We start from the raw sequence: 21689 nt of genomic DNA on the forward strand, positions 1-21689 counted from the left end.
TATTTTCCCACTGTTCTAGTGGGCAGCCACTGTGACATTGGCGCTATCTCATTAAAATGATTCATTGCCGCAATGGATTATGGACAGAATTTCTTTGGTGAAGTTACGTTTGGATTTGAAACATTGAAATTTGAAAGAAAGTGTTTGTGCAATTATGATTGGTGAATAAAGTAGCAAATAGCCAATTAGATCACAGGAATAACGTGAGAGGAAGTCGAAAACTGACCAATATTTACAAAGAGAAAGACATCGGATATTAAGGAGCCCCATCAGAACGTATAGCCTGGGTTAGATAGATCAATTGACACTGCTTCATTAAGACAAACCTTTCATTCTCAGTAAAATATGGCCTGCCTTGTCCCTTTTAGTGTCAGCTGTGGCTCAGTGGTCGCCTCTGAATCAGAAGGTTGTGGGTTCAAGTACCCACTCCAGAGGCTTGAGCGCATAATCTAGGCTGACACTCCTAGTGCAGTGCTGAGGGAGTGCTGCACTGTCGGAGGGGCCGTCTTTTGGATGAGACGATAAACCGAGGCCCCATCTGCTCTCTCAGGTAGACATAAAAGATCCCACGGCCACTATTTCGAAGAAGAGCGGGGGAGTTCTCTCCGGTGTCCTGGGCCAATATCTATCCCTCAACCCACATCACTAAAACAGATGATCGGGTCATTGTCACATTGCTGTTTGTGGGAGCTTGCTGAGCGCAAATTGGCTGCTGCGTTTCCTACATTACAACAGTGACTACACGTCAAATAGTACTTCATTGGCTGTAAAGTACTTTGAGACGTCTGCTGGTTGTGAAAGGCGCTATATAAATGCAAGTCTTTTCTTTTTTTAGCGGTATACCCAAAATAAATTGCACCACCAATCATGACCCAGGTCTTTTGAAAAAATGCTTTAAAATAGACCGGTGAATCCGATAGCATTTCCTAGTAACCATCTATTATCTGACACGACAACAAGACTCAACAAAGTCCACAATGTGTGGGTCACTTTGACTCTGTGCGATGGTGTGAAACGGGTGATAGCGAGTCGGCAGCCCATTTCACATCTCTCCTGGTTTTTATTTATGATATTGGATAAGCTGGGATGGTTCTTCTTCAAGCAGAGGTGTTTAAGGGGAGATTTAAAAGAGGTGTTAAAAATGATGAGGGGTTTTGATAGAGTAAATAAGAACATAAATATTTGAAGGTCAAAAAATTGCAGGGATAGGGGGAAAGAGCGGGGGAGCGGGAGTAACTGGCTTGCTCTTCGAAAGGGCTGGCACAGACTCGATGGGCCGAGTGGCCTCCTTCTGTACTAGAAACATAGAAATATAGAAGATAGGAGCAGGAGTAGGCATTTCGGCCCCTCGAGCCTGTTCCGCCATTTAATGAGATCATGGCTGATCATCCAAATTCAGTACCCTGTCCCTGCTTTCTCCCCATATCCCTTGATCCCTTTAGCCTTAAGAAATATATCCGACTCCTTCTTGAATATATTTAATAAGTTGGCCTCAACTGCCTTCTATGGTAGAGAATTCCACAGGTTCATCACTCTCTGGGTGAAGAAATTCCTCCTCATCTCAGTCCTAAATGGCTTACCCCTCATTCTTCTAAACTCTAGCGAATATAAGCCTAATCGACCCAATCTCTCTTCATACATCATTCCTGCCATCCCAGGTATCAGTCTGCTGAATCTTTGCTGCACTCCCTCCATGGCAAGAACATCCTTCCTCAGATAATGCGACCAAAACTGCACACAATACTCAAGGTGTGGTCTCACCAAAGCCCTGTACAACTGCAGCAAGACATCCTTGCTCCTGTACTCGAATCCTCTCGCTATGAAGGCCAACATACCATTTGCCTTCTTAACCGCCTGCTGCACCTGCATGCTTACCTTCAGCGACTGGTGCACAAGGACACCCAGGTCTTGTTGCACTTCCCCTTCTCCCAATCTATCAATCTATTGCCGTTCAGATAATAATCTGTCTTCCTGTTTTTGCCACCAAAGTGGATAACCTCGCATTTATCCACATTATACAGCATCTGCCATGCATCTGCCCAATCACCCAACCCATCCAAATCATACTGGAGTTTCTCTGCATCCTCGTCACAGCACACACGCCCACCCAGCTTTGTGTCGTCTGCAAACTTGGAGATATTACATCTAGTTCCCTCGTCTAGATCATTCATGTATATTGTGAAATAGCTGGAGTCCTAGCACCGATCCCGGCGGTACCCCACTAGTCACTGCCTGCCACTCGGAAAAAGACCCGTTTATTCCAACTCTTTGCTTCCTGTCTGCCAACCAGTTCTCTATCCAAGTCAGTACCTTACCCCCAATCCCATGTGCTTTAACTTTGCACACCAATTTCTTATGCGGGACCTATTCTATGATTCTATAAGAATATAAGAATTAGGAGCAGGAGTAGGCCATAATAAGGAGAAACTGTTTCCAGTGGCAGGAAGGTCGGTAACCAGAGGACACAGATTTAAGATAATTGGCAAAAGAACCAGAGGGGGAGATGGGGAGAAATTTTTTTATGCAGCGAGCTATGATCTGGAACGCGCTGCCTGAAAGGGCGGTGGAAGCAGATTCAACAGTAACTTTCAAAAGCGAATTATAAAAATACTTGAAAAGGAAAAACTTGCCAAGCTATGGGGAAAGAGCAGGGGGGAGTGGGACTAATTGGAGAGCTCATTCAAAGGTACGATGAAACATAGAAATATAGAAGATAGGAGCAGGAGTAGGCCATTCGGCCCCTCGAGCCTGCTCCGCCATTCAATGCGATCATGGCTGATCATTCAAATTCAGTACCCTGTCCGTGCCTTCTCCCCATATCCCTTGATCCCTTTAGCCTTAAGAAATACATCCAACTCCTTCTTGAATATATTTAATGAACTGGCCTCCACTGCCTTCTGTGGTAGAGAATTACACAGGTTCACCACTCTCTGGGTGAAGAAATTCCTCCTCATTTCTGTCCTAAATGGCCTACCTCTTATCCTTAGACTGTGACCCCTGGTTCTGGACTCCCCGACCATCAGGAACATAGTTCCTGCATCTAGTCTGTCCACTCCTGTCAGAATTTTATAAGTTTCATGAGATCCCCTCTCATTCTTCTAAACTCCAGCGAGTACAAGCCCAATCGACCCAATCTCTCCTCATACGTCATTCCTGCCATCCCAGGTATCAGCCTGGTGAATCTTCGCTGAACTCCTTCCATGGCAAGAACATCCTTCCTCAGATAAGGCGACCAAAACTGCACACAATACTCAAGATGTGGTCTCACCAAGGCCCTGTATAACTGCAACAAGACATCCTTGTTCCTGTACTCAAACCCTCTCGCTACGAAGGCCAACATGCCATTTGCCTTCTTAACCGCCTGCTGCACCTGCATGCTTACCTTCAGCGACTGGTGCACAAGGACACCCAGGTCTCGTTGCACTTCCCCTTCTCCCAATCTACTGCCATTCAGATAATAATCTGCCTTCCTGTTTTTGCCACCAAAGTGGATAACCTCGCATTTATCGACGTTAGATTGCATCTGCCATGCATTTGCCCAATCACCCAACCTGTCCAAATCATCCTGGAGTTTCTTGGCATCCTCCTCACAGCACACACGCCCACCCAGCTTTGTGTCGTCTGCAAATTTGGAGATATTACATCTAGTTCCCTTGTCTAGATCTTTAATATATATTGTGAATAGCTGGGGCCCAAAGACCGATCCCTGCAGTACCCCACTCGTCACTGCCTGCCACTCGGAAAAAGACCCGTTTATTCCAACTCTTTGCTTTCTGTCTGCCAACCAGTTCTCTATCCAAGTCAATACTTTGCCCCCAATCCCATGTGCCTTAACTTTACACGCTAATCTCTTATGTGGGACCTTATCGAAGGTCTTCTGAAAGTCCAAATACACCACATCCACTGGTTCTCCCTTATCTATTTTACCAGTTACATCCTCAAAAAATTCCAGTAGATTAGTCAAGCACGATTTACCTTTTGTAAATCCATGTTGACTTTGTCCGATCCTGTCACTGTTTTCCAAGTGTTCTGCCATTAAATCTTTTATAATGGACTCTAGCATTTTCCCCACTACCGATGTCAGGCTTACCGGTCTGTAATTCCCCGTTTTCTCTCTACCACCTTTTTTGAATAGTGGGGTAACATTAGCTACCCTCCAATCCATGGGTACTGTTCCAGATTCCATCGAATGCTGGAAGATGATCAGCAAAGCATCAACTATTTCTAGGGCCACTTCCTTAAGTACCCTAGAATGAAGATTATCAGGCCTTGGGGATTTATCGGCCTTCAATCCCGTCAATTTCCCTAACACCATTTCCCTACAAATACTGATTTCTTTCAGTTCCTCCCTTTCATCAGACCCTATGTTCCCCGACATCTCTGGGAGGTTATTTGTGTCCTCCTTTGTGAAGACAGAACCAAAATATGTATTTAATTGGTCTGCCATTTCTTTGTTCCCCATTATAAATTCCCCTGATTCTGATCGCAAGGGACCTACGCTTGACTTCACCAATCTTTTTCTCTTCATATATCGATAAAAGCTTTTACAGTCAGTTTTTATGTTCCCTGTAAGCTTACTCTCATATTCTATTTTCCCTTTCTTAATTAATCCCTTTGTCCTCCTTTGTTGAATCCTAAACTGCTCCCGATCCTCAGGTTTACTGCTTTTTATGGCCAATTTATATGTCCTCTCCTTGGATCTTATGCTATCCCTAATTTCCCTTGTTAGCCATGGTTGAGTCACCTTTTTTGTTTTATTTTTATGCCAAACTGGGATGACCAAATTCTGTAGCTCATCCATTCGGTCTTTGAATGTTTGCCATTGCCTATCCACCGTCAACCCTTTGAGTGACATTCCCCAATCAATCCTACCCAACTCGCGCCTCAGACCATCGTAGTTTCCTTTATTTAAATTTAGGACCCTAGTCTCTGAGTCGACTACTTCATTGTCCATCTTAATGAAGAATTCGATCATATTATGATCGCTCCCACCCAAGGGGCCTCGTACAACAAGATTGCTAATTAATCCTTTCTCGTTACATAATACCCAGTCTAAGATGGCCTGATCTCTGGTTGGTTCCTCGACATATTGGTCCAGGAAACCATCCCTTAAACACTCCAGGAATTCCTCCTTCACAGTATTGTTACTAATTTGGTTAGCCCAATCTATATGTAGATTAAAGTGACCCATGATGACTGCTGTGCCCTTATTGCACGCTTCTCTAATTTCCCTTTTAATGCCATCCCCAACCTCCGCATTACTGTACGGAGGTCTATATACCAATCCCACTAACGTTTTCTGCCCCTTGTTATTTCTCAGCTCTACCCATACAGATTCCACATCATCAGAGCTAATATCCTTCCTTACAATTGTGTTAATCCCCTCTTTAACCAGCAATGCTACCCCACCTCCTTTTCCTTTTTGCCTATCTTTCCTGAATATTGAATACCCCTGGATGTTGAGTTCCCAGCCTTGGCCACCCTGGAGCCATGTTTCCGTAATCCCAATCAAATCATATTCGTTTACCTCTATTTGCGCAGCTAATTCATCCACCTTATTACGAATGCTCCTCGCATTAAGACACAAAGCCTTCAGGCTTGTTTTTTTAACGCTCTTACACCTATTAGAATTATTATTTACTGTGGCCATGTTTGATTTAAACCGTTGATTTCTCTGACTGCCACTTTTGTTTTTCTCCTTCATATCTTTGGCTTTTATCCTCATTTCCCTTTTCTCTGTCCCCTTGCTCAGGTTCCCAAACCCCTGCCATTTTAGTTTATACCCTCCCCCAGAGCACTAGCAAACACTCCCCCTAGGATATCGGTCCCGGCCCTGCCCAGGTGCAAACTGTCCTGTTTGAACTGGTCCCACCTCCCCCAAAACCGGTTCCAATGTCCCAGGAATTTGAATCCCTCCCCCTTGCACCATTCCTCTAGCCACGTATTCATCTGAAATATCCTTCTATTTCTACTCTGACTAGCACGTGGCACTGGTAGCAATCCTGAGATTACTACCTTTGAGGTCCTATTTTTTAATTTACCTCCTAACTCCCTATAGGACCTCATCCCGCTTTTTACCTATATCATTGGTACCTATATGCACCACGACAACTGGCTGTTCACCCTCCCCTTCCAAGATGTTCTGCAGCTGCTCTGAGACATCCTTGACCCTTGCACCAGTGAGGCAACACACCATCCTGGAGTCTCGTTTGCGGCCACAGAAACGCCTATCTATTCCCCTTACAATAGAATCCCCTATTACTATAGCTCTACCCCTCTTTTTCCTCCCGTCCTGTGCAGCAGAGCCACCCCTGGTGCCAGGAAGTTGGCTGCTGCTGCCTTCCTCTGGTAAGCCATCCCCCCCAACAGTACTCAAAGTGGTGTATCTGTTTGAGAGGGGGATGTCCACAGGGGACCCCTGCACTACCTGCCTGTGCCTAGTACTCTGTCTGTTGGTCACCCATTCCCTTTCTGCCTGTCCAACCTTTGCCTGCGGTGTGACCAACTGATCAAATGTGCTATTCACGACGTCCTCAGCCTCGCAAATGGTCCAGTATGAATCCAATCACAGCTCCAGCGCCGCAATGCAGTCTGCCAGTAGCTGCAGCTGGACACACTTCCTGCACACATAGTTGTCAGGGACACAGGAAGTGTCCCTGAGTTCCCACATAGCGCAGGAGGAGCATACCACGGGGCCGAGCTCTCCTGTCATGACTTACCCTTTAATTAATTTAAATTAAATTAAATCAAATTAACCCCACCAATTACACTACCGTTAAATAGTATATTTAAGGGACCTGGTTTATAAACAGTCACCGCTACACCACAGAGACTTTATAAACTTTAACTCTGTGGTTTATAGTTCTAAAGAGAGAAATACTCACCAACCAATCACTTACCTGCTTTCTGGTGACGTCACACTTCGATTATTTTTGACTTCTCTCCCTCTGAGATTGGAGATTAGTAAGCCTACCTTAGTGAGTCAAATGACCTCCTTCTGTGCTGTATGATTCTATGTAAAACTGGCTGCAGATTCGCCATCACCCCTTTTACACTGTCGTACAAAGTCAAAGTGACCCCCATTGTGTTTTGATGCTAATTATAAGATCAGTTCAGTTTGTTAACATGACCCCCCTTCCACAAAAAAGGATACTAGGAACGGTAGCTATGACAGACACTGAAGCCAGTGCTGCCCTAAAGCCACACACCAGGCGAGTGTGATAGTAAGGCATCATCTTGAAGGAAATCCAAGACTGGAGCACTAGGTAGAGCGTTCCCATGACGAAAGCCAGGAGTGCCCCAATATCATGAACTATTCGCAAAGCAGTTTCCTAAACATGTGACAGGGAATAAAAAAAAGTGAGGTGACAGGAAATTGAAAGTCCCAGCATCAATCTAATCGTTTGATAAGAGTAAACTGCTTCCAGTGGCAGGAGTGTCGGTAACCAGAGGACACAGATTTAAGGCGATTGGCAAAAAGACCAGCGGGGAGAGGAGGAGAACTTTTCTTTAAATGTAGCGAGTTGTTGTGATCTGGAATGCGCTGCCTGAAAGGGCAGTGGAAGCAGATTTAATAGTAACTTTCAAAAGGGAATTGGATAAATACTTGGTGTCATAAATCGCAACTTCTACAAGAAGTACTACTGAACGGCCAGCTGAGGGCGCCGCCCAAGGAGTATAAATACTCAGGCGTGGGCCCACCTTGGCCAGAGACAGTCTGGAAACAGGAAGCTAGTGACTACTAACTAGACCTCCATGTTTTGTTACAAGTCAATTAAAGCCTTGCTTTATGTACAACCAAGTGCGTAGTGAGTCTTTATTACGTCACTTGGTAAGGAAAGATTTGCAGGGCTATGGGGAAAGAGCAGGGGGGAGTGGGACTAATTGGAGAGCTCGTTCAAAGAGCCGGCACAGGCACGATGGGCCGAATGGCCTCCTCTGTGCTGTAGGATTCTATGGTCCTAACACTGGGGTGGCTGCTCCCTTCATCGGGAATACAAATAATCACCAACATCTTTCGTATATTTGCTCTCAGGATGTGGGTAATTCTGGCAAGGCAACATTTAATGTCCATCCCTAGGTGCCTTGACAATGGAGATTGGGCCTGGAGCCACATGAAGGCTGGACTGGGTCGGGGACGAGAGTGAAGGACATTAGAGAGCCAGTTGGCTTTTTAAACAAGCTCCCAATCTCCAAATGCAGTGCAGTGATCCCAGTTTTTGATCAAATGGGGGAAGAACAGAGATTATAGAATGCTTTCTTAATTAATTTATCAATGGTGGGGAGGAGGGGGGGTTAAATTGCATGGTTGGGTCTAGTATATTCTGTAAACTTAACAGCGTATGATATATTTTATACAGGAATGTACCACTGACCATTGTAAAAGGGTTCAATGACAACAGAGGCGGATCCAGTGCAGGACGAAACAATAGGTTCTGATTAGGCAGGGACAGATGATGTGTTGTATCTTCACCAACTCCCTTTGAATAACACCATATGCGTCCAGAAACACTGCAATCCACTTAATTAGGATCAACCATTCTGTGGTTTACATGGTCCATGGACCTGATCACTCTGACACGCGAGGTTCCTGGTACATGTCACTGAGGTTACATTCTAACGTTTAAGAAAGTAGAACAAGAATTGGAATGCACAAGGGAGAGAGGCTTCACATTGTAAGAACCCCTTCACAGAATTCTCTTTGAAATCACATTGCACCTTCATGAACTTAATCATGAGGCAAGGGAAATATTTATTTAAATAACTACAACTTATTTCCTTTTTAAAAAAAAACACATCCCCATCAATAAGGACGATAGCTCCCTTGTAATCTTCAATCAGTTTCATTTGTGCAGCTTGTCCAGGATATGTTCTTGACGGGGGGGGGGGGGGGGGAAATTGTTCCATTCAGCATTCATGTGTCAGCTGTGGCTCAGTGGGCAGCGCTCTTGCCTCTGAGTCAGAAGGTCGTGGGTTCAAGTCCCCCCTCCAGAGATTGGAGCACAAAATTCCAAGCTTAGAATCCAGTGCAGTACTGATGGAGTGCTGCACTGTCTAATGTGCCACGTTTAATATGAAACATTAAACCGAGGCCCCGTCTGCTCTCTCAGGTGGACATGGTAGATCCCATGGCACTATTTCGAAGAACAGGGGCGTTCTCCCTGGGTATTCTTCCCAATATTTATCCTTCAACCAACATCACTAAAACCAATTATCTGGTCATTATCACATTGTTGTTTGTGGGAGCTTGCTGTGCACAAATTGGCTGCCACGTTCCCTACATTACAACAGTGACTACACTTCAAACAGTACTTCATTGGCTGTAAAGCGCTTTGGGACGTCCTGAAGTTGCGAAAGGTGCTATACAAATGCAAGTCTTTCTTTGCTGGTGTAGCCGGAGCTCACACTGAGAACGGGGACAAAGGATAGCACGCCCAATTGACGTTCAGCCACTCTTTCTGTAGATTAGTGCACTGGGGACATGAACACAACAGCTTACCCTGATACTCTGACGTTAAAGTCCATATTGTACCTGAAAGTTTGCAACGATGCACATTCCGAAGCAGCCCACTGCACCAACTACCAATGCAGCACCATTCAGTTCAGGTTTGATGGTAGTCCTCTTGTTGTTCAACGTCTTCAACAACTTGTATCGAACATACATAACGACCGCACCTGGAAAAGAATGCAAAAGAGCAAGTTGATAAAGTGGTTAAAAAAGCATATGGGTTACTTGGATTTATAAACAGAGGAATAGAATATAAAACAAAGAGATCATGTTAGAACTTTATAAATCACTGGCTAGGCCTCCGCTGGAGTATTGGGGACAATTCTGGGCCCCACACTTCGGGAAAGATGTAAAGGCCTTAGAAAGGGTGCAGAGGAGGTTTACCAGGATGTTACCAGGGATGAGGGACTTCAGTTATGAGGAGAGGTTGGAAAAGTTAGGACTGTTCTCCTTGGAACAGAGAAGGTTAAGAGGTGACCTAATGGAGGTTTTCAGGATGATGAGAGGTTTTGATGGAGTAGAGAGAGAAAAACTATTCCCTCTGGCGAGTGGGTCAATAACCAGAGGTCATCGATTCAAAATCATTGGAAAAAGATCCAGAGGGGAGAGGAGGAGAAATGTTTTCCACTCAGAGTTGTCGGGATCTGGAACACTCAACCTGAGAAGGTGGTGGAAGCTGATTCATCAATAATTTCAAAAGGGAGTTGGACGGGTACTGGAGGATGAGGAACTCACAGGGTTAGGGACAAAAAGTGGGGGGGGGGTGAGACGCATGATAGAGAGAAAGCGAGTGCGCACGCGAGAGAGAATGAGAAAGCAAGCGCCCGTGTGAGAGAGACAGAACAAGAGAGAGCGTGAGAAAGAGAGCGAGGGGGCAAGTGCGAGAGATAGCGAGTGCATGAGAGAGTGCCAGTGCACAAGAGAGAATGCGCAAGAGAGAGAGAGCGGCGTGAGAGAGCGTGCGAGAAAGAGAGAGAAAGAGAGAAATTGAAGTGAATAGTATAGATGCATTTAATGGGCTGCTAGGTAAACACATGAGGGAGAAGGGAATGGAAAGATTTGAAGATAGAGTGAGATGAAGGGTGGGATGAGGATCGTGTAGAGCATAAACACCAGTATAAAGTAGTTGGGCCGAATGGCCTGTTTCTGTGCTGTAGATTGTATTTAATGCGGGTCACTGATCCTGTGTTCCCCGAGTTCCCCACTTCTTACTGGAATCTTTGCAGACCCTGTGGCCGTCTTGCCAATGGCCTGAGGTCCCTGTGGATTTGTTTGCTGTCGACGTGCAGTTTAATTGCTTCCATGTTTCTCGCGCTGAGTTCTTACTTGTGTGTATACAGAAAAACAAAGGGAATCCCAAAAAGCAAATGGCCCACAGCAAGCCGAGAGTGCAGGAAAGCACGATCTGAAATCAAATCCTCCTGTTTAAAAAAAGTGATATTTTTGTGCTTACCCAGAAAAGCAGAGATGTTTATCATTATTCCAAAAATGCATCTTTCTGGAGGAAGTGTCCCAGTGTCACTACAAGAAAATATTTTTTTAAAAAGAGATTAATGATGAAAAGCAACTTATATTTTTTAAGAAATAGCGATGCAAATGTTGGATTAGGCATTCTGTCCACTCTATTTGCATTAATTTTACATATTACATGGAATTTATAGTATTCAGACTAACGTGTCTATGGCGGTGTTTGTGCTCCACACAAGCCTGCTCTCACTATTTCTCCATCTCACTCCATCAGCATATCCTTCTATTTCTTTCTCCCTCTCGTGTTTAACTATCTTCACTTAAATGCTTTTTGATTTAGAATGTTATAAACGGCACATACAATTTGTGCGCATCAAGAGATGACTGGCCAGTTAATCTGCTGCTGCTTTTTTGGTTTAGGGAAGTTCAGCTCTCCCCCCCTCCCCCCTCCCCCCCCCCCCCGCTCTTCTTTGAATAATGCCGTGAGATCTTTTACATTCACCGGCCTCAGTTTAACATCTCCTTCTGAAAGACAGCACCTCTGACAGTGCAACGCTCCCTCAGTACTGAACCTTGAGTGTCAGCCGAGGTTAAGTGCTCAGATTCTGGTGAGGGAGCTACCAGCTGAGCCAAGCCAAACCCTGAAGAAACAAACTGTTTTGAATCTGTCGATGACATGTTAAATGCAGATTCTACCATGACTCCTGATCTCTTTCATAGAAACATAGAAGATAGGAGCAGGAGTAGGCCATTCGGCCCTTCGAGCCTGCTCCGCCATTCAATGAGATCATGGCTGATCATCCAAATTCAGTACCCTGTCCCTGCCTTCTCCCCATATCCCTTGATCCCTTTAGCCTCAAGAAATATATCCAACTCTTTCTTGAATATATTTAATGAACTGGCCTCCACCGCCCTCTGTGGCAGAGAATTCCACAGGTTCACCACTCTCTGGGTGAAGAAATTGCTCCTCATTTCAGTCCAAAATGGCTTACCCCTTATCCTTAGACTATGACCCCTGGTTCTGGACTCCCCGGCCATCAGAAACATCCTTCCTGCATCTAGTCTGTCCAGGCCTGACAGAATTTTATAGGTTTCGATGAGATCCCCTCTCAATCTTCTAAACTCCAGTGAGTATAAGCCCAATCGACACAATCTCTCCTCATATGTCATTCCTGCCATCCCAGGTATCAGCCTGATGAATCTTCACTACACTCCTTCCATGGCAAGAACGTCCTTCCTCAGGTAAGGCGACCAAAACTGCACACAATACTCAAGGTGTGGTCTCACCAAGGCCCTGTACAACTGTAGCAAGACATCCTTGTTCCTGTACTCGAACCCTCTTGCTATGAAGGCCAACATACCATTTGCCTTCTTAACCGCCTGCTGCACCTGCATGCTTACCTTCAGCGACTGGTGCACAAGAACACCCAGGTCTCTTTGCACTTCCCCTTCTCCCAATCTATTGCCATTCAAATAATAATCTGCCTTCCTGTTTTTGCCACCAAAGTGGATAACCTCACATTTATCCACATCATAGTGCATTTGCCATGTTTCTGCCCAATCACCCAACCTGTCCAAATTGTACTGGAGTTTCACGACATCCTCCTCACAGCTTACCCTCCCACCCAGCTTTGTGTCATCTGCAAATTTGGAGATATTACATCCAATTCCCTTGTCCAGATCATTAATATATATTGTGAACAGCTGGGGTCCTAGGACCGATCCTTGCGGTACCCCACTAGTCACTGCCTGCCACTCGGAAAATGACCCGTTTATTCCAACTCTTTGCTTTCTGTCCGCCAACCAGTTCTCTATCCAAGTCAATACCTTACCCCCAATCCCATGTGCTTTAACTTTGCACGCTAATCTCTTCTGAAAGTCCAAATACACCACATCCACTGGTTCTCCCTTATCTATTTTACCAGTTACATCCTCAAAAAATTCCAGTTGATTAGTCAAGCATGATTTACCTTTTGTAAATCCATGTTGACTTTGTCCGATCCTGTCACTGCTTTCCAAGTGCTCTGCTATTACATCTTTTATAACAGACGCTAGCATTTTCCCCACTACCGATGTCAGGCTTACCGGTCTGTAATTCCCCGCTTTTTCTCTACCACCTTTTTTGAATAGTGGGGTAACATTAGCTACCCTCCAATCCATGGGTACTGTTCCAGAGTCTATCGAGTTCTGGAAGATGACCAGCAATGCATCTACTATTTCTAGGACACTTCCTTAAGTACCCTGGGATGTAGAATATCAGGCCCTGGGGATTTATTGGCCTTCAGTCCCATCAATTTTCCTAACACCATTTCCCTACAAATACTGATTTCTTTCAGTCCCACCCTTTCATCAGACCCTATGTTCCCCGGCATCTCTGGGAGGTTATTTGTGTCCTCCTTTGTGAAGACAGAACCAAAGTATGTATTTAGTTGGTCTGCCATTTCTTTGTTTCCCATTATAAATTCCCCTGCTTCTGACTGCAAGGGACCTACACTTGACTTCACCAATCTTTTTCTCTTCACATATCTATAAAAGCTTTTACAGTCAGTTTTTATGTTCCTTGCTGGCTTACTCTCATATTCTATTTTCCCTTTCTTAATTAATCCCTTTGTCATCCTTTGTTGAATCCGAAACTGCTCCCAATCCTCAGGATTATTGCTTTTTCTGGCCAATTTATATGTCCTCTCCTTGGATCTTATGCTATCCCTAATTTCCCTTGTTAGCCACGGTTGAGTCACCTTTTTTGTTTTACTTTTATGCCAAACTGTGATGAACAAATTCTGTAGCTCATCCATTCGGTCTTTGAATGTTTGCCATTGCCTATCCACCGTCAGCCCTTTGAGTGCCATTCCCCAATCAATCCTACCCAACTCGCTCCTCAGACCATCGTAGTTTCCTTTATTTAAATTGAGGACCCTAGTCTCTGAGACAACTACTTCATTCTCCATCTTAATGAAGAATTCGATCATATTATGATCGCTCCGACCCAAGGGGCCTCATACAACAAGATTGCTAATTAATCCTTTCTCGTTACATAATACCCAGTCTAAGATGGCCTGATCTCTGGTTGGTTCCTCGACATATTGGTCCAGGAAACCATCCCGTAAACACTCCAGGAATTCCTCCTCCACAGTATTGTTACTAATTCACCTTTATCTATTTCTACACCATCCACAGTCTAGACATAGTCATAGAGTCATAATGGCACAGAAGGAGGCCATTCGGCCCATCGAGTCCGTGCCGGCTCTCTGTAGAGCAATCCAGTCAGTCCCATTCCCCCGCTCTATCCCCGTAGCCCTGCAAGTTTATTTCCCTCAAGTGCCTATCCAGTCTCCCCTTGAAAACATTGAGTGTCTCCGCTTCCACCACTTCCGTCGGCAGCGAATTCCAGGTCCTCACCACTCGCTGCGTAAAAATATATTTCCTCACGTCCCCCCTGTATCTCTTGCCCAAAACCTTAAATCTGTGTCCCCTAGTCCTTGTACCATCAACTAGTGGGAACAGCCTTTCCCCGTCGAGCCTATCCAAACCCGTCATAATCTTGTACACCTCTATCAAATCACCCCTCAACCTCCTTTGCTCTCATGAAAACAAATTCAGCTTCTCCAACCTGTCCTTGTAGCTAAGATCCCCCATCCCCGGAACCATTCTGGTAAATCTCCTCTGCACCCTCTCAAGGGCCTTCACATCCTTCCTAAAGTGTGGTGACCAGAACTGGATGCAATACTCCAGTTGTGGCCTAACCAGCACTTTATAAAGGTTCAGCATAACTTCTCTACTTTTGTACTGAATACCTCTATTTATGAAGCCCAAGGTCCCATTTCTATATTGCCTCTCCCTGTTCCTTCTGCCAAAATGCATCACCTCACACTTCTCAGTATTAAATTCCATCTGCTACCTGTCTGCCCATTCTGCTAGCCTTTCTATGTCTAGTTGCAGTCGATTGGTATCATCCTCACTGTTTGCCACACCCCCAAGTTTGGTGTCATCGGCAAATTTAGAAATTCTACTCCATTCCAATATCCAGATCATTTATATATCTCAAAAAAAGCAGTGGCCCCAGCACTGACCCTTGGGGAACACCACTGTCTACCATCCTCCAGTCTGAAAAACAACCATTTACCACAACTCACTGTTTTCTGTCCTTAAGCCAATTCCTTATCCAAGCTGCCACTGACCCACCTATTCCATGAGCCTCAATTTTGTTAACCAGCCTTCTATGTGGTACTTTGTCAAACGCCTTCTGAAAATCCATGTGGACAACATCCAATTTCTTTCCCTTCCAAAGTGCTGTACTTTGCACTTGTCTAGATTAAATGGCATTCTGCTACTGTTGGGTCCATCCTGGCTTCTTCCTCCAACCTAACTTCCCCTCCCCTCCCCTCCCCTCAACCACCAGCCACCACCGCCCACCCACCCCACAGATTTAGTGTTATTTGTGAATCTGGCCATGGTTGCATTTGGGTTTCTAAATCCAAATAAAATGTAGATTAGGAACCAACTGTTCCCGGCACTGATTCCGGGGACTTCACTCAGTATTTCCACCAACAAGTCCCTTTGACCTATTTCTTCTCCACACCCAGGTTTTGCCTTGGTTTCAGTTTCAGTTGCAACATTTCATGAGGAACCGTTGCACAGATTTTCTGGAAATCAACTGCACAAAACATCTAACTTTCCATATTTGAACTGTCACTTCCTCAAAATAAAAAGCTTAGTCAGGCAAAACCCTCTTTCGGAAAACAGAGTTAGCTGTTATTTACTCAATTGTCAATATACAGCTTTTCCTAACATTTGCTTCTGATAATTGATTCCATTATGCTATCTGTTCTTTTTTTTAAAAATGTTTGGTTAAATTAACCTCCTGAGATTACGAGGACATGTTGCATAAACTTGGCTTGTATTCCCATGAGTTTAGAAGGTTGCGGGGTGATCTGATCAAGCTGTTTAAAATGTTAAAGAGGATTCGATAGAGAGAAACTATTTCCTCTGGCGGGGGAATCCAGAACAAGGGGACCTAATCTTAAAACTGGAGTCTCGGGAGCAAAATCAAGAAGCATTTTTTCACACACAGGGCAGTGGAAATCTGGAACTCTCTCCCCCAAAAGGCTGTGGATGCTGGGGGACAGTTGGAGCTTTCAAGACTGAGATGGATGGATTTTTGTTGGTAAGGGTATCAAGGGATACGGAGCAAAGGTGGGTAAATGGGGCTGAGGTGCAGATCAGCTGTGAGCTGATTGACTGGCGGAACAGGCTCGAGGGGCCGAATGGCCTCCTCCTGTTTCTATGTTCCTCTTTGGAATAAAGATGTTAGCTCATTTCCAATCTGCTAGCGACCCCCACACGATGAACCATAGAAGCTTACGGCACAACAGGAAGCCATTCAGCCAATACCTCCTCTCTGGTGAAGAAGGCCCAGCAGCGCCTATATTTCCTAAGGAGGCTGAAGGGATGTAACCTGTCACCCCTGATCCTCTCTAACTTTTACCGCTGCACTATAGAGAGCATCCTGACAAACTGTATCACAGTATGGTATGGCAGCTGTAGCTACTATGACCGGAAAGCCCTGCAGCGGGTAGTCAAAACTGCCCAACGCATTACCGGCACCCGGCTACCGACCATAGAGCAGATATACCAGAAACACTGTCTACGGAGGTCACGGTCCATCATCAAAGCCGCTACCCACCCCAGCCACAGTCTGTTCGCCCTCCTGCCATCTGGGAGACGCTACAGATGCATTCGCACCCGTACGACCAGATTTAGGAACAGCTTCTTTCCCAGGGCTGTCATCCTACTGAACTCCACAAATAAACTCTAAAGCCTGCACATCTGCCAATGCACTTTATTATGGTTATGTTTATGTTAATATACTACAAGCCAAATGTATGTTGAATGTTTAAATGTCTTAATCCAAATGTACACTCTTGGGAGCCGCAAGCCTACATTTCGTTGTACTGCACTTGTGCACTAACAATGACAATAAAAGTTGATTTGATTTTGATTTGATTTGATTCGTGCCTGTTACGGCTCTTTGAAAGAGTGATCCAATTAGTCCCACTCCCCCCCCCCCCCCCCCCCGCTCTTTCCCCGCAGCCCTGATTGTCAGAACTTCACAAGTTTCATCCCTAATCTCATCATAGCCTATGGTTAGGGGTCACCAACCCTCCAGCATTGCCCTGGAGTTTCCAGGAATGAAAGGTGAATCTCCCAGACATGGCGGCCAGCAACACCCCGGGAGAACAATCACAGGGGCCTTAAAAAACGTGAGGTTTTTTTTACGTTTTCTTTGAACACTTTTTATTAGTTAGAAAAATATTGGAGACGGGGGAACAAGTACGTTGTTTGACTGACAGTCAAGAATCATCCAAACGGGGAGTGAAGAGTCTGCTCGTGTTCCAGTGGGTGTGGGGGGAGGCAGTGCACCGCAAGCAGGGACGTGCCGGGGAAACCAATGGCGGGAGAGCGCGGGGGAGGGGCGGTCGGAGGCAGAAGGTCATGTGATGAAGCCTCCAGGAATACATTCAACCAGAGTTGGCAACCCTGCCTGGGGTAGATGCCACAGATGCAGGAATTTGCTTGTTTTAAGCCCGTCTCGAACCTCCCCCGTCCTTTCCCCGTAGCCCTGCAAATTTTTTTCCTTCAGATACTTATCCAATTCCCTTTTGAAAGCCGTGATTGAGTCTCCCTCCACCACCCTCTCAGGCAGTGCATTCCAGATCCTAACCACTCGCTGCGTAAAAAAGTTATTCCTCATGTCGCCTTTGGTTCTTCTGCCAATCACCTTAAATCCGTGTCCTCTGGTTCTCGACCCTTCCACCAATGGGAACAGTTTCTCTCTATCTGCTCTGTCTAGACCCATGATTTTGAGCACCTCTATCAAATCTCCTCTCAATCTTCTCTGCTCTAAGGAGAACAACCCCAGCTTCTCCAATCTATTCACGTAACTGAAGTCCCTCATCCCTGGAAACATTCTTGTAAATCTTTTCTGCACCCTCTATAAGGCCTTCACACCCTTCCTAAAATATGGTGTCCAGAATTGGACACAATACTCCAGTTGGAGCCGAACCAGTGTTTTATACAGGTTCATCATAATTTCCACACTTTTGTACTCTATACCTCTATTTATGAAGCCCAGGATCACGTAAGCCTTTTTAAACTGCTTTCTCAACCTGCCCTGCCACCTTCAACGATTTGTGCACACATACCCCCAGGTCTCTCTGTTCATGCACCCCCTTTAGGATTGTACCCTTTAGTTTATATTGCCTCTCCTCATTCTTTCCACCAAAATGTATCACTTCGCACTTTTCTGCATTAAATTTCATCTGCCACGTGTTCGCCCATTCCACCAGCCTGTCTATGTCTTCCTGAAGTCTCTCACTCTCATCCTCACTGTTCACTATACTTCCAAGTTTTGTCTCATCTGCATATTTTGAACTTGTGCCCTGTACACCCACATCCAAGTCATTAATATATATCAAGAAAAGCAGTGGTCCTAGTACCGACCCCTGGGGAACACCACTGTATACCTTCCTCCAGTCCGAAAAACAACCGTTCACCACTACTCTCTGTTTCCTGTCACTTAGCCAATTCCGTATCCATGCTGCCACTGTCCCTTTTATTCCATGGGCTTCAACTTTACTGGCAATCCTATTATGTGGCACTTTGTCGAATGCCTTTTAGAAATCCATATACACTATGTTCACCGTGTTGCCCTCATCAACCCTCTCTGTCACCTCATCAAAAAACACAATTTGCCTTTAACAAATCCGTGCTGGCTTTCCTTAATTAATCCACACTTGTCCAAGTGACTTAATTTTGTCCCAGATTATTGTTTCTAAAAGCTTCCCCACTACCGAGGTTAAACTGACTGGCCTGTAGTTGCTGGGTTTATCTTTACACCCTTTTTTGAACATGGGTGTAACATTTGCAATTCTCCAGTCCTCTGGCACCACCCCCATTTCTAAGGAGGATTGGAAGATTATGGCCGGTACCTCTGCAATTTCTTCATTCACTTCCCTCAGTGTCCTAGGATGCATCCCATCCAGTCCTGGTGACTTATCTACTTTAAGTACAGCCAGCCTTTCTGGTACCTCCTCTTTATCAATTCTTATCTCATCCAGTGTCTCCACTACCTCCTCCTTCACTATGTCTATGGCAGCATCCTCTTCCTTGGTGAAGACCGATGGAAAGTACTCGTTTAGTACCTCAGCCATGCCCTCTGCCTCCATGCATAGGTCTCCTTTTTGTTCTCTAATCGCCCCACCCCACCTCTTACTACCCTTTTACTATTTATATGCCTATAGAAGATTTTTGGATTACCTTTTATGTTGGCTGCCATTCTATTCTCATACCCTCTCTTTGCCCCTCTTACTTTCTTTTTCACTTCTCCTCTGAACTTTCTGTATATATCCTGATTCTCAGATGGATTCTCCACCTGACATCTGTCATACACGCTCTTTTTCTGCTTCATCTTCCTCTCTATCTCTTTTGTCAGATAATCTCTTTTATTCCCCCAAGTGATGTTGGTGGCGGGATAAATATTGGCCAGGATACCGGAGAGAACTCCTCCTGGTCTTCCTCGAAATAGTGCCCTGGGATCTTTTAGCTTCGCCTGAGAGGGCGGACTCTTCAATTGAATGAAAGGAGAGCCTGATCTCGCCCTTGTGCTCGCACCAGCCACTCGCCGCTGTAACCACGCCCATCCTGTCTGCTAGAATGACTCAAATTCCATTTATCACATTGTCCGAAATCAGTTTAATTCTGGGCTGAGAAAAGAAATCTAAGATTAGAAACTTATCATATTTTCCAAAAAAGGAATGAAGAACCAAGCCGGGGAAAACCTGTGAAAAGGAATGCTGCTGTACACGCTGGTTCGTGTATTGAGGGGAATGGGGCGCTTTTTCATTCATGCTTGACAGCGGAAACCCTTCAAGTTGATTTCCTGGAGAACAGCATGAGTTAAAAAGGCGAGGAACCACAAACAAACTGTCCGATTCCACCAACCCAGGCCACCTTCTACAGGGCAGCTCAACCTTCTGAGGGATTTACAGTCCAAATCTAAACACACCCAAAGCCCCAATCAGACTGACTGCTCTGCCAGTGTCACAGGGCGAGAGAGACGAGAGGCACGTTTGGAAAGTGAAACTTGGGCGACTTGCGAGGCGACTTTCCAATCAGGGCAGGCACCAGTTGGCAGGAGCGGACCCCCTGAAAAGTTTAGCTTGCAGCTGCTTTTTAGCTTCTGCGTGTTACTCAAAGCCCAACCAACTTTTCTTTCTCCTCCTCTTGCACGTGTGACCATCCCTTGGCACACAAGGAGTTAAGAGCCACGCAGTCGGTGTGCGAGCGAGGGTTGGGGTTTGCTGACTGGAGATCACAAAGACTTCTCCCCCCTCCCCAAAGCCCGAATAGTGGTTCCATCAAACTGGGACCCAAATCCCAGGTTACTCACCTAATAAAGGGGACCAGCGGGTCAACGTGTCTGGTGAGCACAGCAATGATGAATGAGATGACAAAAGCAGCGCAGGACCAGATGACCAAGAGCACGGGTAGATAGCAAGTCCCTACCATAAACCAACACGTCCCCACCGACTCCATCTCTGCCTCTCAAGTCCCCTCACCCCCCTGCTTTGCTTGTCCTTCCGGATCTCAAATAATCGTAAAATGCGATGACTCACCGGGCCATGATGTTTAAAACAAAGGGGAGGGGGGGGGGCTGAAGGCGAACTAAACACTCCCCCGAGTGACCACAAGCCAACTTCAGTCAGCTTTAAGCACTTTGGGAAAATGGGTTATTGTGTGAGATCCAGCAACTTCCCTTTTAGGCTCTCACGTCACGATGATTTAAATCCTTCTGGTGAAATGTGTTAATGTTACGAGCAGGCGTGTGCTCGGCAATCCTACTCTGGGAATCAGGTGCAATACCTGAACGCTAACCACTTTCTCTGTGCAAGAAAAAAGCACAGCCTGTTTAAGGAATTTCTTCAGAAAAGCGCAACTGTAAGCCACATAGCTAAAGAGACAGCTAGGCTGTACTTTGCACCGTTTGGTTAATCTGTGTGTAAGATTTAATAAATAAAAATGGGAGGGATAGGACCCAGCAAGGGGTCTGTTTTAATTGGACCAGTGGCGGTGTTACTGAAGAGCCCCAGTGTCACCTGACAGATGTCAGACCCACAAGTGCCTTTCTTGAAGGGCATCACTAATACAAACTAGCGTGTGGTCTGATCAAACTCAAAAAATGATTAGAATAAAGCAACAAAGCCTCACTTCAACAAACCGAAAGGGACTTTGCACAAAATCCAGGCCGACACTACCAGTGCGGTACTGAGGGAGCGCCGCATTGTCGGAGGGGCAGTACTGAGGGAGCGCCGCACTGTCGGAGGGGCAGTACTGAGGGAGCGCCGCACTGTCGGAGGGGCAGTAGTGAGGGAGTGCCGCACTGTCGGAGGGGCAGTACTGAGGGAGCGCCGCACTGTCGGAGAGGCAGTGCTGCGGGAGCGCCGCACAGTCGGAGGGGCAGTACTGAGGGAGTGCCGCACTGTCGGAGGGGCGGTACTGAGGGAGTGCCGCACTGTCGGAGAGGCAGTGCTGCGGGAGCGCCGCACAGTCGGAGGGGCAGTACTGAGGGAGCGCTGTACTGTCGGAGGGGCAGTACTGAGGGAGTGCTGCACTGTCAGAGGGGCAGTACTGAGGGAGCGCCGCACTGTCGGAGGGG

General features: G+C 45.8%; 1 protein-coding gene across 1 annotated transcript in view; it reads right to left on the minus strand.

The window, feature by feature from the left end:
- The window catches only part of dram1 (DNA-damage regulated autophagy modulator 1), a 43301-nt gene extending 22659 nt beyond the window's left edge, over positions 1–20642 (minus strand). Inside the window, exons 1-4 of the mRNA XM_086009601.1 lie at positions 20424–20642; positions 10962–11029; positions 9533–9675; positions 7154–7331 (exon numbers count right to left, since the gene is read on the minus strand). Of these exons, the coding sequence (XP_085865727.1) occupies positions 7154–7331; positions 9533–9675; positions 10962–11029; positions 20424–20569 (535 nt within the window). The 5' untranslated portion in view covers positions 20570–20642. The remainder of the gene's footprint in view (positions 1–7153; positions 7332–9532; positions 9676–10961; positions 11030–20423) is intronic.
- Between the last annotated feature and the right edge of the window lie 1047 nt (positions 20643–21689).

The sequence above is a fragment of the Somniosus microcephalus genome, chromosome 16, assembly GCF_052327205.1.
Source record: "Somniosus microcephalus isolate GS21.2 chromosome 16, FLI_Smic_1.0, whole genome shotgun sequence".
NCBI lineage: Eukaryota > Metazoa > Chordata > Chondrichthyes > Squaliformes > Somniosidae > Somniosus > Somniosus microcephalus.